Here is a 19,719-nt window from a genome sequence, read left to right on the forward strand (position 1 = left end):
AATTTTTTTCTCTCTCTGCATTCTTGTGGCACGTTTACCAGTTTCATTCAGGGTCATCAGAGTGCAGATTATCTACTGTTTTTATTTCATCCCTCCCCTCATCGCCATCCTCCCCTCCCTCTCCCTCTCCTCGGTATGTCTTAACGGCTATTTTTTTTTTGGTCTGGATTGGTTTGAACTGATTATTTCTGCAATTCCTGCTAAAAGTTTGCCTCGCTGCTATCAGTGAAAGTTAAATCACACTGCAAGTTATGGAAATCTATTTGTTTAGATGACACACACAGAAAAAAAAGTAGACTTGATTAATAAGTTGGAACTGTTACTGTTAACATTTGTAGATTTTTTTTGTGGCTTTTTTGGCTTTTGATTTGATGCTACTCTAGTTTACCATTGTAGCAATTGCACTGTGCAATACTTACAACACGAGGACTGGGAAAATTTTTTTATGGATGTATTGTTCTCCTCCAGTTTGCGATAGTATTTCTCTCTGGTTCTCAGTGATTTAAATGTGACCAAAGCCTTCTGTACTTTGTCACAAAAAGCGGGTTTTCCAGGTGACTATTTTGGTGAGTGTCAAAAATAAGAGTTTATGGTGTATTATTGTCGAGATTCACTTTGAATTAAAATATATATTGCTGCAGCAATCGAGTGGTGCTGATTTATTTTCAGGATGACCTTTGGTAGAGCTGACATCCTGAAGGACAGTTATCGTGGCTCGTCTCGTGGATGAGTTTGGAGATTTTAGCTTTATGGGGGGTGGGGGGTGGGATTTCAAACCGGTCCTCGTCAGACTCCACCGGCTCCCAATTACCGAATAAATTGATTTCAAGGTCCTGTCGATCGTTTTAAAATCCCTTCATGCCCCGGCACCTCCGTCCCTACCTCTCCGACCTGCTTACCCCCCCACACTCCCCACCCGCTGCCTCCTGTTTGTCCCTCGTACCCTCCGCTGCACCATCAGTGACCGTGCCTTCAGCCGCTACCCCCCGAAACTCTGGAACACTCCCTTGATCCCTCCGCCTGGCCCCCTCCCTCCCCACTTTCAAATCCCGCCTGAAGACCTTCCTTGATCGTACTTACATCAAAATTACATTTGTAAAGCGGCTTTCACGTGAGGACGTCCCAATAATAACAATGAATTGGTCACTTCAATCCGCGGCTGTGTGTGGGGACGCTGCTGTGCAATTGGCTGCCGCGTTTCACCCACAAAATACAGTCAATTCACTTTACAGTATATTCTGTGAAGCGCTTTGAGACGTCTCGACGATGTGATGAGGAGTTGTATCAAATGCAATTTGAGACGTCTCAAAGCGCTTCACAGAATATACTGTAAAGTGAATTGACTGTGTATTTTGTGGGCGAAACGCGGCAGCCAATTGCGCACAGCAGCGTCCCCGCACACAGCCGCGGATTGAGTGACCAATTATTATTTTTTAAAATGTATTTACTGGTTTGAAGGCGGTCGGTGGATTTTGGAAAAGTGGTCCGCCAATCGACTGACGAATGGGTTCCGACTGACTGCGCGTCAAACAGAGCCGTGCGGAGTGGAGTAAGGAAACTTGCCCAAGGTTTCGCCCCACCCCGGGAACCAAACACGGGCCCTCTCGCTTTGCGCGGCGAGTGCTCTAACCACTGAGCTACAGGACTCCAATCACAACCTCAATTAATTCAAAGGCAATTTTAATTTCAATTGTCTTTGAATTAACTGAGGAGGTGGTTGTTGTGTGTGTGTGTGTGTGTGTGCGCGCGTTGTGCGTAAAAGCAACAATGACTTTTGTTCTGGGGAAAAAAATATAAAAATGCTAAATAAATATAAATATATATATATATATATCCAGGCAGAGCCATTGGGATCCTTTATTGGGTGCAGTTCAGAGGGGGGACTGGGGAGGGAATGCCTGTGGAGCAGTTGCAGACTGTCCAGGAGAGGTCGTGTGATGGAAACCGTTTGGTTCCTCTGTGGTTTAGTATCTGAAAATCAGTGGTTTTCTCTCCTCCCAAAGAAAGTGACGTCTATCGCTGCAATAACAGCAACAGAGACACACACACACCCCCTACACACACCCCTACACACACACACACCCTACACACACACACACCCCCTACACACACACCCCCTACACACAGCCCCCTCTACACACACCCCCACCCACACACACACCCCCACCCACACACACACACCCTACACACACACCCCACACACACACCCCTACACACCCCCTACACACACACACACCCTACACACACACACACCCCCCTACACACACACCCCCTACACACACACACACCCTACACACACACCCCCTACACACAGCCCCCTCTACACACACACCCCCTACACACACACACACACCCCTACACACACACACACACCCCCTACACACAGCCCCCTCTACACACACACCCCCTACACACACACACCCTACACACACACCCTACACACAGCCCCCTCTACACACACCCCCACCCACACACACACCCCCACCACACACACACACCCTACACACACACCCTACACACACACCCGACACCCACACACACCCCCTACACACCCCCTACACACACACACACCCTACACACACACACACCCCCTACACACACACCCCCTACACACACACACACCCTACACACACACCCCCACCCACACACACACCCCCACCCACACACACACACCCTACACACACACCCTACACACACACCCCACCCACACACACCCCCTACACACCCCCTACACACACACACCCTACACACACACACACCCCCCTACACACACACCCCTACACACACACACACCCTACACACACACCCCCACCCACACACACCCCCGCCACACACACACACCCTACACACACACCCTACACACACACCCCCACCCACACACACCCCCTACACACCCCCCTACACACACACACACCCTACACACACACACACCCCCTACACACAGCCCCTACACACACACACCCTACACACACCCCCCCCACCCACACCCCATACACAACCCCCACCTACACACACCTCCACCTACACCCACACACACCCCCCACCCCCCCCTACACCCCCACCCCCACACACACCCCACCCCCCCCTACACCCCCACCCCCACACACACCCCCACCCCCCCTACACCCCCACCCCACACACACCCCCACCCCCCCCCTACACCCCACCCCCACACACACCCCCACCCCCCCCTACACCCCACCCCCACACACAGCCCCACAGCCGCACCTTATCACAGTGACGGTAACCTGAGGAGGAACAGAAGCAGAACGCGGACACGAGAGAGAAGTGCTCTTATTTTGGTGAACGAATGAATGACTATGAATGGGGACGGATGAGCTGCGAACCCCCGCGGTGACCCCTCCCCCCTCTCCATCTCCCCCCCATCCTCTGCTCCCTCTCCCCCCCTCTCTCTGCTCCCCCCCCTCTCCCCCCCCTCTCTCCCCCCCCCCCCTCACCCCCCCTCTCCCCCCCCCCCCTCACCCCCCCCTCCCCCCCCCGGCATTCCCGCACTGACTGACTGACTGAGTGCAGGAGATGATGAGGAGGAGAGGACCAGAGTCGGATCGCACTGTAACTCCCCATCGCCATCACCGCCATCACCGCGAGTGATGGACCCGGAGCTCCGGACACAAGGCGGTGTGAGGCTGTGACCGGCAATACCCCCAACACCCCACACCCCCCCCCCCCACACACACCCTCCACAACCCCCCCCCCACACCCCTCCACAACCCCCCCACAACCCCCCCACACCCCCCCCTCCATAACCCCCCCTCCACAACCCCCCGGCAATACCCCCCAACCCCCCCCACACCCCCCCCGGCAATACCCCCAACACCCACACCCCCCCCCCACACCCCTCCACAACCCCCCCCCACCCCCACACCCCCACAACCCCCCACCACAACCCCCCCCCGGCAACCCCCCAACCCCCCTCCATAACCCCCCCCCCCACACCCCCCCCGGCAATACCCCCCCAACCCCCCACAACCCCCCACACCCCCCCTCCATAACCCCCCCCCCCCCACAACCCCCCCCCGGCAATACCCCCAACACCCCCCACACCCCCCCCCCACACCCCTCACAACCCCCACCCCCCCCCACACCCCCCCTCCATAATCCCCCCCCACAAACCCCCCCACAACCCCCCCCCCGGCAATACCCCCCACACCCCAACCCCCCAACCCCCCCCCACACCCCCCCTCCACAACCCCCCCCACACCCCCCCTCCACAACCCCCCCCACAACCCCCCCCCACAACCCCCCCCCCGGCAATACCCCCACACCCCTCCACAACCCCCCCCTCCAACCCCCCACACCCCCCCCTCCAACCCCCCACAACCCCCCCTCACAACCCCCCCCCACACCCCCCCCTCCATAACCCCCCCCACAACCCCCCCGGCAATACCCCCCACACCCCCCCCCCACAACCCCCCCCCCCCGGCAATACCCCCCCCGATGGCTGTGGAAGGCACCGACACCCCCACACCGGCAGTTCTGCTCCCGGTCTCCCGTTGGCACTGAGGCGATGGGCGGAGGCGGAGGAGGAGAGGAGCGGCTGCAACGTCGGACTCGGATCCCAGTGCCTCTCCCCCCGACACAGCCCCACTCGCGTGTTAGCCCCGCGATGGTCATTCGCTATCTGCTCCGCACCGGAGTCTGTCTGCTCCTGTTACAGACTGTGTCTGCAACACACGGTAAGGCCACGTCAGTCACAGCCCAGACAGCACAGCCCAGACAGCACAGACCAGACCAGACAGCACAGCACAGACAGCACAGACAGCACAGCACAGCCCAGACAGCACAGACCAGACCAGACAGCACAGCACAGACAGCACAGCCCAGACAGCACAGCACAGCACAGCACAGACAGCACAGACCAGACAGCACAGCACAGACAGCACAGACAGCACAGACAGCACAGCACAGACAGCACAGCACAGACAGCACAGCACAGACAGACCAGCCCAGACAGCACAGCACAGACAGCACAGACCAGACCAGACAGCACAGACAGCACAGACAGCACAGACAGCACAGCACAGACAGCACAGCACAGACAGCACAGCACAGACAGACCAGCCCAGACAGCACAGCACAGCACAGACAGCACAGACCAGACAGCACAGACCAGACAGCACAGCACAGACAGACCAGCCCAGACAGCACAGCACAGACAGCACAGACCAGACCAGACAGCACAGACAGCACAGCACAGCCCAGACAGCACAGCACAGACAGACCAGCCCAGACAGCACAGCACAGCACAGACAGCACAGACCAGACAGCACAGACCAGACAGCACAGCACAGACAGACCAGCCCAGACAGCACAGCACAGACCAGACCAGACAGCACAGACAGCCCAGACAGCACAGACCAGACAGCACAGCACAGACAGGACAGCACAGCACAGACAGCACAGCACAGCACAGACAGCACAGCACAGCACAGACAGCACAGACCAGACAGCACAGCACAGACAGGACAGCACAGCACAGACAGCACAGCACAGCACAGACAGCACAGCACAGACAGCACAGACCAGACAGCACAGCACAGACAGCACAGACCAGACAGCACAGCACAGACAGCACAGACCAGACAGCACAGCACAGACCAGACAGCACAGCACAGACAGCACAGACCAGACAGCACAGCACAGACAGCACAGCACAGCACAGACCAGACAGCACAGGCAGCACAGACCAGACAGCACAGACCAGACAGCACAGCACAGCACAGACAGCACAGACCAGCACAGCCCAGACAGCACAGCACAGACCAGACAGCACAGCCCAGACAGCACAGCACAGACAGCACAGACAGCACAGCACAGACAGCACAGCACAGACAGGACAGCACAGCCCAGACAGCACAGCACAGCCCAGACAGCACAGCACCGACACTGCCCCCAGTGAGAGAGAGTGAGAGCACTGACCAGGAGCAATATTTTATGTATATGTATGTGTGTATATGGGTGTATATGTATGTGTGTGTATGGGTGTATATGTGTATGGGTGTATATGTATGTGTGTATCTGGGTGTGTATGGGTGTGTATATGGGTGTGTATGGGTGTGTATATGTATGTGTGTGTATGGGAGTGTGTATGGGTGTGTATATGGGTGTGTAGGTGTGTATATGGGTGTGTATATGGGTGTGTATATGGTGTGTGTATGGGTGTGTATATGGGTGTGTATATGGGTGTGTATATGGGTGTGTGTATGGGTGTGTATATGGGTGTGTGGGTGTGTATATGGGTGTGTAGGTGTGTATATGTATGTGTGTATATGGGTGTATATGTATGGGTGTGTGTATGGGTGTGTGTATGGGTGTGTAGGTGTGTATATGGGTGTGTAGGTGTGTATATGGGTGTGTGTATGGGTGTGTAGGTGTGTATATGGGTGTGTAGGTGTGTATATGGGTGTGTGTATGGGTGTGTAGGTGTGTATATGGGTGTGTCCGTGTGTATATGGGTGTGTATATGGGTGTGTCGGTGTGTATATGGGTGTGTATATGGGTGTGTAGGTGTGTATATGGGTGTGTATATGGGTGTGTATATGTATGTGTGTATATGGGTGTATATGTATGGGTGTGTAGGTGTGTATATGGGTGTGTATATGGGTGTGTAGGTGTGTATATGGGTGTGTATATGGGTGTGTAGGTGTGTATATGGGTGTATATGGGTGTGTATATGTATGTGTGTATATGGGTGTATATGTATGGGTGTGTAGGTGTGTATATGGGTGTGTATGTGTGTATATGGGTGTATATGTATGGGTGTGTAGGTGTGTATATGGGTGTGTATATGGGTGTGTAGGTGTGTATACGGGTGTGTATATGGGTGTGTAGGTGTGTATATGGGTGTGTAGGTGTGTATATGGGTGTGTATATGGGTGTGTAGGTGTGTATATGGGTGTGTATATGGTTGTGTAGGTGTGTATATGGGTGTGTATATGGATGTGTATATGGGTGTGTAGGTGTGTATATGGGTGTGTATATGGGTGTGTAGGTGTGTATATGGGTGTATATGGGTGTGTATATGTATGTTTGTATATGGGTGTATATGTATGGGTGTGTAGGTGTGTATATGGGTGTGTATATGGGTGTGTAGGTGTGTATATGGGTGTGTATATGGGTGTGTAGGTGTGTATATGGGTGTGTATATGGGTGTATAGGTGTGTATATGGGTGTGTATATGGGTGTGTAGGTGTGTATATGGGTGTGTATATGGGTGTGTATATGGGTGTGTAGGTGTGTATATGGGTGTGTATATGGGTGTGTATATGGGTGTATAGGTGTGTATATGGGTGTATATGTATGGGTGTGTAGGTGTGTATATGGGTGTGTATATGGGTGTGTATATGGGTGTGTATATGGGTGTGTAGGTGTGTGTATGGGTGTGTATATGGGTGTGTAGGTGTGTATATGGGTGTGTATATGGGTGTGTATATGGGTGTGTAGGTGTGTATATGGGTGTGTATATGGGTGTGTATATGGGTGTGTAGGTGTGTATATGGGTGTGTATATGGGTGTGTATATGGGTGTGTAGGTGTGTATATGGGTGTGTATATGGGTGTGTATATGGGTGGTAGGTGTGTATATGGGTGTGTATATGTGTGTAGGTGTGTGTATGGGTGTGTATATGGGTGTGTAGGTGTGTATATGGGTGTGTAGGTGTGTGTATGGGTGTGTATATGGGTGTGTAGGTGTGTATATGGGTGTGTAGGTGTGTATATGGGTGTGTATATGGGTGTGTAGGTGTGTATATGGGTGTGTAGGTGTGTGTATGGGTGTGTATATGGGTGTGTAGGTGTGTATATGGGTGTGTAGGTGTGTGTATGGGTGTGTATATGGGTGTGTAGGTGTGTATATGGGTGTGTGTATATCGGTGCCTACAGTGAACACTGAAAAGGGAAGGGAAAACCAAGAGGAATACAGTGTTGATTCTCACAGTGACGACAGGTGTTACATCGCGTGGTGTGAAATTAACACTAAGATTGTTTCACTCCCTCTCTCCTTCAACCCCTAATCCAGAGGGTGAACTGAAATCTGTCAAACACAGGGAGAGTGTGATGTCAGATTTCACCTCTTTGTTTTGATCTATATATATATATATACATATGTGTGTGTGTGTCTGTGCTCTACAAATCTACACTGGATGGTAAGGCTCCCTGGAAGGTGTTTAACTGTTTCCATTCCCTTTTTTTGAGTTGATTTGATTACCAGGTGTGGGGCTGTGAGCTGCTGAGGGAGGGAGGGAGGGAGGGAGGGAGGAAGCTGGTTGTGAATTAAGATTTAGCAGCTGATGAGCAGAGAGAACACGGAACATTAATACAGCACAAACCATACCATCGCCCAACTGACCACCACTTGGGCTTCACTGAAAGCCTCATAATAATCCTAATGCATTTGGTACAGCGCCTGATCAGGTCTTCGAGACGTCTCAAAGCGCTTTGCAGGTTACACTGTAAAATGAATTGACTGTGTGTTGTGGGTGAAACGGGACCAAAAATGGAACTGTTCCCCACCCCCCACTCTCCTCTTAAACCTGTCCTGGTATCTGTCACCCATACTGGGATTAACTGGAATGAATATACACAGACTATCACTGAGAGCATCACTATTGGGGGCAGGTCACGGCTGATTTGCTGCGCTATTTTACCCGCTATCTATCGCCTTGGAATGTAGCCAATGTGTGTGTGTGTGCGCGTGTGCATTTTCTCTCTCTCTCTAATTGCTCCCTGTCACCATCAATTCAATATTAATGGAGACAATCTTTCGCACGTCTTGGTCTCGGCTCAAACCACCTTTGTTCTCTCATTAAAGGGATGCGGAAGTAAATCGAGGGAGACAAGGGGAGGGGGTGGGTGGGTTGCGGGTCACAATTAAAGGAACAAATGTGATTTGACTAAAAATTTGTAAGAAAAACTATATGTTTGGCTTTTATATATATATATCTACACACACGTACGACTGTGGAATACTGCTGTATGCTGTTGGCTGCCGCGTTTCACCCACCAAATGTACAGTCAATTCACTTTACAGTGTAATCTGTAAATTGCTTTGTGACGTCTCGAAGAATTGATGAGGCGCTGTGTCAAATGCAAGGATTATTATTATTATTTTCAAATCTTATCCAATGACCTTTTTTTGACCAGAAATGTTCCGCGTGTAAGAGGTTGTCGATTACGGCTGAAAGATGAAGGTCAATATTGTGCAGCACAAATCATCAATATAACGCATTGAAAACAAATTGCGTGTATGATACAGTTAGAAAACGTAACTCGTGCCATTGTACAATAAATATTTCTATTCTGTCCGGAGGCAGTGATGTTCTGGAGTCCTGTAGCTCAGTGGTTAGAGCATTTGCCTGGCAAGCGAGTGGACTTGGCTTTGATTCCTGGGCAGGGCGTAACATTGGGCAAGTTTCCTTACTCCACACACACACACACAAGCGTGCGACTCTGTTTACCAGCAATAAATAGGAACCCGGTTGTTAGTCGATTGCCAGATCGCTTTTCCGAGGGTAATAATCTCTTCCAAAAAAAATCAGAGCACTTAACCATCTAATTAAGGATGAATTACTTTTCCTTATCTGGTGAGCCATGAAAACAAGTGATTCGGCAGCTCCTGAGGGTTAACAGTGTTTATCTCTCGGTTGCGGATCCTTTACTGGTTCCTCGTCGAACTCCACTGTAATGTTTTCCCCCCCATCCCACTTTCTCTTCAACCGTGCCTTCAGCTCCCCTCTCGACTCTCTACTCCCTCCTCGCTCCCTCCCTTCCCTTCCCTCCCCCTGACCATTTCCCCTCTGCTCGGCTCCCGACCCAACTGTCCAGCGCCTCGGGACGTCCTCCCGACGTGAATGGTGCTCTATAAATACAATCTTGTTGTTGTTGTAATGTACCCTTCACCACCGAGCGGAGATACGGACAAGCTAATTGCTCAGTGACCGTGTACAGTGCTATTAGACTGATTTGGCACAATAAAACAGGAACCATTCTTGTTGTATTTTACGTAGGATGAACTTTTACTATTATAAATTGCTCATTGGCTCCATGGCTGATTGTGGGAACGTTGCTGTGGGCAAACTGACTGCCCACAAAATGCATAGTTACTACACTTTCCAGTAAAACTGGTGAAGCACTAGGAGATGTCCTAGCCCCGTGAGAGGCGCTGTATCAAATGCTAGGATTGCTACGGAAATAAATGTTCACATAACATTCGCATTTTGGTTCTCTCTCCCGTTCAGACCAAGAGGCTTTAATGGGAGGAGACGATAAACCTGAGACACGTGACTCAGGGGTGTGAGAACAGACACCAGAATGTATTTCCGCAGCCAGAGAGCCAACAATTGGTACAGATTTCCAGTTGGCTGCTTTTATCCAATAACCATAATTGTGGCCAACAGCTTTTTTTTCCCCCCCTTCAAACCAATCTGTTGACCTCAGTTATCCGACTGCAGGGTTGTGTTGCTTTTATTTTGAACGATTTGCGAGGGACATTGGAAAGCAGAGGAATGAAAGTAAAAGTTATTGGAGTCGCTCCTTTTGTTTTGTTTGTGTTCTGTTTGAACGTGCTGCCAATTCTCTTTCTGAGGTGCCTTTCCTTTCTGTTGAGGCAGAGGTGCGGGTGTGTGTGCACGTGGGGTGATCCTTCCGGCTGCTTGACACCCGTGTGATTTCTTGTGGTTAGTTATTTGGAGACTGGTTTCCACAACAAAATAATGATTGCAGCAAACAACCTGGAGAAATCGGAGGTACTGTAATTGGTGATCATAGTTATGCCATGAGAGATTGTTTTGCGCCCGGTTGGGTGTCAGACGGCTTCGGATACCTCTACAAACCCAGAGTCACTCTAAGCAAACAAGTGTAGCTGATGTGTTTACAAGCTTGGACTCAAACCCTGCCTGAAACTGACTCGGTTGCTGTTGCATGCCACGTGCATAAAAAGTTATTCATGACACATAGCAAACAACGAGGTTAAGACGAACCCAGATTTATTTTTTCCATTGATGCCATTCCGCCTGATGTATCCACAAGAATAGCAACCTTCCTGTACAGACTTTTGCTGTCCTGTAGCTCAGTGATTAGAGCACTCGCCTGGTAAACGAGAGGTCCTGGGATCGATTCCCGGGCAGGGCGAAACATTGGGCAAGTTTCCTTACTCCATGCACAAGCCTCTGTTTGCCGTGCAGGAAGTAGTTAGTCAGTTTTGTTGTGGATTCCGATTCCCAAGTGTTGTGGTATCGCTAGTTCCTTTGAGATCAGAGATCTGTAAGTGCTTCAACGAACAAACGTGTGAGAGCTGGAAATCAGAATCCGAATTACCCCCCAGGAACTCCTAGCGGATCAGGTAGCATTTGAAAGAGAGAAAGATAAGTTAATATTTCATCTGAAATCAATCAAGTTGACTCCAACCCTACATTGACATGTTCTTGTGTGACTTGTGCTCCTTGTTAGTCCTGTATCTATGGCGCTACAGGTTCCAAAGGAGGCACCGTGCAAAGTTTAACTGTCCAAATATTTGAGAGAAGTGGTCAGGCTTTGCTGAGTGTGATATACAGGTTCCCTGATTAGTGGGTAATTGAGAGATTTAAATGGGGGTGGGGGAGGAGAGGGAAAATATTCCAACAGTCCATTTGATCTCGTCTTTCCAGAATCCCGACCCTATCATCATCCTATTGCAGCATCAAACTGGTTCTTTACCCTGGTCTCTCTATAAACCTTCCCGAAAACACCTTGACTCTGTTTAAAGAAATACGAGCTAGTTACTGCCCTAAATAGCCCTTCTGAACCTTGGACTTATTTCTTCTTGGTTCTGCGTCTGAAATTATTGTTCAGGGTTTACTCAAACTGTCGGGTTAAGTATCTTGGATCCATCTATAAGGTCTGCTGTGAGAAATCTTCTCAGAGCTGACAAACCCTGGCCTGTGAAGTGTAGCTCACTGTTGAACCTTCTGATAATCATGGATAATAAGCCTCATTGCTCTCCTCCTGAGGCTTGATTACTCTGCTGGAGGGCATTGTATGTGTTGTGCCTTTGTTATCCTTGGATTTGCAGTTGATGTCCCCACTTTATTTGGCAACTCGCACAAAGTAGAGTCGTACGGTTGCACAAAGTTGTTTCTTTTTTTTACCCGGAGATTTCTTGGATCGTCTCTTCACCGCTCTGTTCACTAAGCCTCGCGACACGGATGCTTTGCTGATGGTGAGAGACTTTGACAAGTTTTGGGCATTGATCTGTGTTCTGAATTGAGACATCGGCTTCTCTGGTGCAAGGAATAAATAGCAAAAGGTCATTTTCCATCACCCATTTTACGCTTGAACTGGATTTTCAGGTTACTTACTTACATAAAAAAAATAAAAATTCTTGCATTTGATATTGTGTCTTTCACGACCCAAAGCACTTCATAGGATGCAATGTAAAGTGGAGTGACTGTGTTTTATGGTTACAGCAATATCTCACAAACAGTCATGAAGTGAATGACTGATTTTGACTGATTTTATTTGAGGTACTGTTGACCAGGACAGTGGGAGAAACTCTTCTCTTTTTGAATAGTGCAGTGGGATCTTTAACATCCATCTTAACAAGCAAATGGGACCTCGATTTAACGTATCATTTGTGCACTCAATGTATTAAGTTCTTATTTTCCATTTTTACTTGTGAGGTCGTCATTATTATTTTTATTACTGTATTTTCATTGCATTTTTTGTGACTGTGATTCTATTTGGATCAAACCAGATGTGTGCGTCCTCTCCTGCTGCTGGACATAACTCTGCCAACAATAAACATGGATCTTCTTGTATCCGTAGCTGGTATTTATCCTTGTTTCAACAGTGAAACAAAGCGGAGGCTGGAATCTCTCTCTTATTCCTGTGACAGTGACAAATGGTGCTTGGCCCTGCTCGGAAAAGTGGGTCAGTTGGCACTGCAGAGAATGATTAAAACTAACATAAAATACTGGGGCGTTGTAAGCCTGTAGGAATGAAATACAGAACTTCATTGGAAGGAAAGCAATCTGCTGAATCATAAACTATTGCGAAAATTATGAAGCTTTCAAACGTCAGGTTGGGCAAAAAAATAGACTTGTGTTTCTCTTTGTTCTGTTTAAAATCCGTCCTATTCTAACAGAAGAGATTTATGATTTACTGCAAACAGCACTTGATTGATTTTGTGGCAAACGCCTGAGAGGAGAGTTGATGGAATGTTGGAGGTTCCTGAAGACCTTCCTCTCATGCCCCCCTCTCCCCTCCCTCTCCGTTCACCTTGGCTGCAAACTCCCCCACTGTTAAGTAATGTGTAATAATCCTTGCATTTGATGCAGCGCCTTATCGCGTCTTCGAGACGTCTCAAAGCTCTTCACAGGATACACTGTAAAGTGAATCGACTGTGTGGTTGTGGGTGAAATGTGGCAGCCAATTCCGCACAGCAGCGTCCCCACAAATAGCTGTGGGTTGTATGACCAAATGATTATTATTTATTTGAGAGATGCTTCCCCGTGTGAGGGGGTGGGGCGCACGTATATAATAGCAAATTACTAGTGCTGATTAACTAGGGGTACACAGGGGGAGGGGGAAATTGGGCTTCTGTAATCTGATGTCTGGTGATTGCTTTTACAAAAAAGTTGAACTAACTGTGGAACTAAGTTTCGTAGAAGTAGTCAAAATGATTTCCAAGAAATCTGGATTTGTCTTTCTTTTATTGAAATAGCCCGGGGCGGAGGAGAAATATTAAATGTGTATATTCCTATTGTTAAACATGAATAACTTTAAAGAGCAAAGTTAGTCAACTGAAATTATAGCATGGAATTAAAGGTTAGAAGTTGTTTTGCCATTTGGATCTTGATGCAGTTTGTAGCTGTGTGTATTGTGCCTCGTAATTCCTGGTGAAAGGTGTTTGCTCCGGTTATTTCTATTGCTGTTTTGTGAAATAATTGAAACCGGCTGATTATATTTATGATAATAATCCTTGCATTTGATACAGCGCCTTATCGCTTCTTTGAGACATCTAAAAGCTCTTCACAGAATAGACTGTAAAGTATAGTGACTGTATTTTGTGGGCGAAACGCGGCAGCCAATTGCGCACAGCAGCGTCCCACACACAGTCATGAATTGAGTGACCAAATTACTGTTATTGTTTATTACCTTTGGTCTGTTAGGAAGACGTTGCTGGGTGTAAATGGGAGGAGAGAGGGAGAAGGCTACTTGCTGCAGACCAGTGGTGGAGAGTGAGTGTGTGATACAGTGTGTGATTCAGTGTCGGGGTTGTGTTGGTTTGGATACAGACTGGCAGAGTTGTCGGGAAGAGTAATGTGTTATCTCTATATTTCAATAGAACGACGTGAGGCTAGAAAACGACACCGATTTCCATTCTGCGCTGCTACTTCCTCACTTTGCAGTCGATGAAGATCATTGACTATGGTCTATGGGAGAGAGCGGGGGGAGTGGGGTTGATTTGGAAGCTCTTTCCAAAGAGCTGGCACAGACACGGTGGGCTGAATGGTCTCCTTCTGTGCTCTATAATTCTATCCTTCTATGATTGACTTTGACCGAAGATCAATGCCATACAAATGCAAGTTGTTCTAGTTTGATTTACCATTCCGCCCACAAAAGCTTCCTTTCACCAACCGATCGGCTGAAATGAAACCACCTTGATCTGACTATCGCACACCATGTGTTTGTGCACTGGGGGAAAGGCAGGTGCCTTATATTATGTAATTAATGAGAAATAAAGTTAATTATGTAATTAAAGGCCCTTGGAATCCCCTATGTAGACGTGGTTTACATATCGCCCAAGATATGTAGCGTTTCAAAACGCACATTAATGGTCCCAGGCGGGATATTTGCAGATCTTTAATTGATGCAAAATTCACTCCAACTGCAGCTTCAGCTGATAAATTGAAGAGTAAATATAGATTTTATTGCAACAGTTAAGAAAGAAGAAAAAAAACAACTTGGTAGCAAATAATCCAGTTTAATAAGATTGAACAATGCTGGCCCATCGGCCCTGTGCAATCTGCAGAGTAAGTATAAACCTCAGGCAAGTCTGTTATTGTTTTCTTTATGATAATCTTTGCATTTCATACAGTGGCTGCCTTTCACTTCACTGGATATAGTATAAAGTGTAGGGAGTATGTATTTTGTGGGCAGACATAACAACAACAAATGGCATTTACCCATTTCACGTCAGGAGGATGTCCCGAAACACTGGAGAGTTAGGGATTTGGACCCGAGCTGGGGGTTGGGATCCGGAGGGGTGGAGGGCAGGGAGGGTTGGGGTAAGTGGGTAAACTGAAGGAATGGTCAAAGGAGCAGCCAATTTGCCACACAATGCCAGGAAGTAAATGATCAATTTTACGGGGAGGGAGAGGATGGTCAGCCAGGATACCTGGGAAAACTCCCTTCTTTTTCAAATAATTCCATGGGATCTTTGATCTCCTCCAGAATGGGTAGAAGGGGCTTAAAGTTAACGTCCCATCGAACGACTGTGCCTACAGAAATGCAGCCCCCCCACCCCCACCCGCCCAGCACGATGGCGCTTGGTAGCACTTTGCAATTTTACCTTTGTTTCTCATCCCTGGTATCACCCAGGTGTCCGGCACTGTTTTGCACTTGGTTGAGGGAGTAATCTGCTGTTTCAATCAAACAGTGTTGCCCTACATGTCGCTGTGAGCTGTCTGTTTGCATCATCTCAAAATGGCGACTGAGAGAAATGAGCGAGAGGTCTCGGAGATTTCTCCAGGAGACGTCTGCTGGATTACCGTTCTCCCACAGTGTCTTAGGTGAATGTTTCAAGTCGAGCAAGTGGAATTTGACACTCCTGCAGTTTTGAATTGGCTCCAACTTCTGTGTTGACCGGAGGAATATTTCGGGAGTGCCCACTGTCACAACTTTGACTGGTAAACATGGACTGGCATTTTTATCATGTCATCAATGTCTCCGAATGCGCTGGAGAGTTTACTGTAAAATGCAGTGACTGTGTATTTGTAGGTGAACACAGCAACAATAACTTATATTTATATAGCGCCCTTCATGCAGGGCAGCGTCTCGGAGAGATTAACAGTGGTGGAAAAAGCCCCTGAATGGGGTGGGAGGGAGGATGCAATCGTAAGCACAGTCGAAGAGGAAGGTCTTCAGTCATGATCCAAAATAGGGGAAGAATGGGGCAAGTACTTTAAAGTACAGCAGCTAATTTGCGCACAGCGATGTCCCACAATCAGACATAAAATGAATAACCAAGAATATTTGGGGGATTGTTGGCCAGGACACCAGGAGAAACTCCCATTTCTTTTTGAGTTGGACTCTTTAGTGTTCATCTGAACAGTCTTATGTTTGCTGTCTCCTCCAAAGGACAGCTCCTCCAACATTACAGTGCTCTCCATCACTGCACTGGGACGTCAGCCTGGACTGTGAGCTCCAAACACCTTGCTTGGGCTTGAACCCACAACTCCTGACTCAAAGACGAGAGTGCTAGCAATAGAGCCAGGCTGCCACCTCTCTCTTGTGTTTCTCTGACACGAGTAGTAATGAAACACCTTTGAAAAATCCATATCCTGGTCTTTGCTGAGTTTGCAGAACGTCTGGTCGTGAGGAACAATGAAGTTCTCTGAGTCAGGGAGAATTTCTGCATCAGCGGATCGTACAGTCTGCAGATAATTAGAACGAATCTATTGTGGATATAGATGATGATGATGGACACTGAGTTTAAATAAATGGGATTGCTTGTTTGGTTGGTTCAGGATTTGAAGTCTGGGGGGAATGGTATAAATGAGATAATTGTGGAGTCCTGTAGCTCAGTGGTTAGAGCACTCGCTTTGCAAGCGAGAGACCTGAGTTCAATTCCAGGCAGAGGGCGAAACCTTGGGCAAGTTTCCTTACTCCACACAGAGCCTAATAATAATCCCTCCAAAAAACAAAAAACAATAATAAATTGGTCATTTTCAATCTACGACTGTTTGTGGGACATTGCTGTGCGCAATTGGCTGCCGCGTTCGCCCACAAATATACAGTCAATTCACTTTACAGTGTGTTCTGTGAAGCGCTTTGGGACGTCCTCCCGACGTGAAAAGCGCAATATCAAATGCAAGGATTATTATTATTATTAATTGAGGTTCTTTTCAAACCAATTCCAATAGGGTTGTCATTTTTTTTGTAAATCGATTGTGTTCAGTGCTACTTCTCTGTCAAAGTGACCAAATTGATGGTGGAAACACAGGCTACGTTGACAGCTCCGACTTCTTGAAACTAAAATATTGGGATTGTACCTTTTCATCTTGTTATGTGATCAGTGGTGTTTCCTGCCAGCCTTTTGGAGCTGAAAGTGTATATCGCACTGTCCTCTGCTGCCTTATTGTTTCCTGCTTTATCATCTGTTGCTCTACATCCATCACCAATCTCCTTTAGATGTATTTTGGGAGTTCTTCTGAATTCTGGAATGTGGGAAGAACTGCTTTTGAGTATCAGTCCCAAGGGCACTTCCTCCGTGATATCAAAGCCCAAGGGATGCCTATTGTGATAAGTGAGTTTACTTTAAGAAGCATTTTTTGTTGATGGGAGCTGGGGGGAGGAGAAACCAATTGCGTCACAGATATTCTGCTCCCCCGGGAATCCTATTCTGTACTCATGTCCAATGTGAAACGATCGCTGTAAGTTTATTGAATAAATATCCTGCAGTTGACTTGAGGACATTTTACATTTCCTTTTTGTATTCAAAAAAAGTGGCGAGAAATACACCAAAACATTTTACCAGAGCGTCCAACTCAACCAAAAGAATCTCTCCTTTATGTCGTCCTTTATGAAAACCACTTTGTCCCTTTTGTTCAGATGTCCTTTGTGTCTGAAAATCCGAATCTCTTTGTCGCATTACCCATGTTCCATCTGGAGCTAATGTGTTCAATATCAATGGTGATGTGCTGGAGGTTGAAACTCAATTATTATTATAATAATAGTAATCGCTGCTTTTGATGTAACATGTCTTTTTACTTCAGGAGGACATCTCAAAGCGCTTCAGGGGTTTTACTGTAAACTGTAGTGAATGTTGTTCTGTAGGCGTGTGGATAAAATTGCCTTTGTACAGGTGGGAATAGTGTGGCAATAAAACAAACTATTCATGTGTTGCGGAGACGAGCTGCGGGAATGCTGGGATAAGGAGAAAATGGGATACTCGGCTGCGATTAAACCCAGATATCTAAACCTGGCAGAAGCTATAATTAGATTTACTGCCAAAAGCTTAAAACTGTTCCATATGGCGGCAGCTTTCTTGTCTTTATCCGGAATGAATGTAAAATTCTCGCAGATCATTTGACAAAGGCTGGAATTTCCTATTGCTCTTTTTTCTGTGTTTTAGATTAAAAAGTGGCCATAGTTCATGCAGGAGAAATACCAGCTGGCTCTGCATTTACTCTCTCTATTTGCACTTTAAGGCACCCAGAGTTTGACAAGTTGGCAAATTCAGTCGTCGTAGCTTTAATAGTTATGTTCGACACAGAGCCTTTCATGTCGGGAGGACGTCTAAGCGCTTCACAGGGTATACTCAAAAGTGAAATGACTGTATTTTTGTAGATGAACGTGGCAGCCAATTTGCACACGGCAACATCCCACAAGTAGCCGTGAAGTGAATGACTAATTTTATCGTTGGGGCTCGTCAGTCAGAGTACCAGGAGAAACTTCTGTCTCTTCTTGAGTAGTGCCGTTGGACTGTTAAACATTCATTTGTGAAGATGGACTTGGATCTCAGTGTAATGTCTCATCCAAAGCCAGATCAAACTGTTCAGTGGAATTTACTGATAATAAAGGAATCCTTCAGGCATGGGGGAAAAATATATGAAGCTTGTACAAAGCCTTTCAGGAACTAAATTGCAAACTCTGAATAATGTCTTTGAGAAAATGGGCTGATGTTTTTGCAGAGTGTGATGCGTATGTTTGTGCAATCAATTACAAGTTATCTTTATAGTCTTTGCATTGGCACAACTGCTACAGCATAAAAATCATTGATGGAGATCAATAAATGGCTGTGCATGTGCTGAGCATTTCAAAGACCCCCCAATAGGAGAAACAACAACGGGTGAAGCCTCTGTGGAGAAACTGGCTGATAGACAATTAAACAGTGGATGCACTTCAATTAACAGCTGATTGATTTTAATGACAAATGCTGTTGATTACAGTGGCCAATTTTGTTTCAATGCAGTTTGTAATGAAATTGCACCTTTTGTTCAATTGAGTTTCCATCTTCATTTCAACTGTGTGAGAAAACTGACTTCGGTCCTGTCATTTCTCTTTAAGGTAACGAGAGCAGAAAGGACAGAGAGGAGTTGAGGAAAATATAAGTTAAAAATGATAAGCTGCGTGTTTTTCGGGCGGGTTATATTCCAGCAATCGCCCCCAATGCATGCTGCGGAGTCCCCATTGCCTTGGCTTTCACCAATCCCCAACTCTCTCTTAGGGAGTGAGATAAGATAATGAGTGAGAATCCCATTGCAGATGTAGGGTAAGTTCTGTGTGTAGGCGCCTACGTATGTGGGAAGTCTCAGTCAGTCTTAAAACACAGGTCAGACAACTGGCTGATCAATGACAAATGAAGAGCCCAAACTCAGTGCCTGCACTTGTCCACCTGACCCACTTAGTGTTGGGGACAGAGTCTGATCTGACTCCTGTGTTTTGGGGGTTGTTTTTTTTTGCCCCCAAACAACTTTCACTGAGTAAAGTCTCAAGGTGC

The 19,719-nt window shown here is 47.5% G+C and overlaps 1 protein-coding gene across 1 annotated transcript in view; it reads left to right on the top strand.

The window, feature by feature from the left end:
* The first annotated feature begins 4,463 nt into the window (after nt 1-4,463).
* The window catches only part of LOC103175109 (UPF0606 protein KIAA1549L), a 63,747-nt gene continuing 48,491 nt past the window's right edge, over nt 4,464-19,719 (top strand). Inside the window, exon 1 of the mRNA XM_042341587.1 lies at nt 4,464-4,697. Within this exon, the coding sequence (XP_042197521.1) occupies nt 4,529-4,697 (169 nt within the window). The 5' untranslated portion in view covers nt 4,464-4,528. The remainder of the gene's footprint in view (nt 4,698-19,719) is intronic.

This window comes from Callorhinchus milii, unplaced genomic scaffold (assembly GCF_018977255.1).
Source record: "Callorhinchus milii isolate IMCB2004 unplaced genomic scaffold, IMCB_Cmil_1.0 Scaffold17, whole genome shotgun sequence".
In the NCBI taxonomy this organism is placed as follows: Eukaryota; Metazoa; Chordata; class Chondrichthyes; order Chimaeriformes; family Callorhinchidae; genus Callorhinchus; species Callorhinchus milii.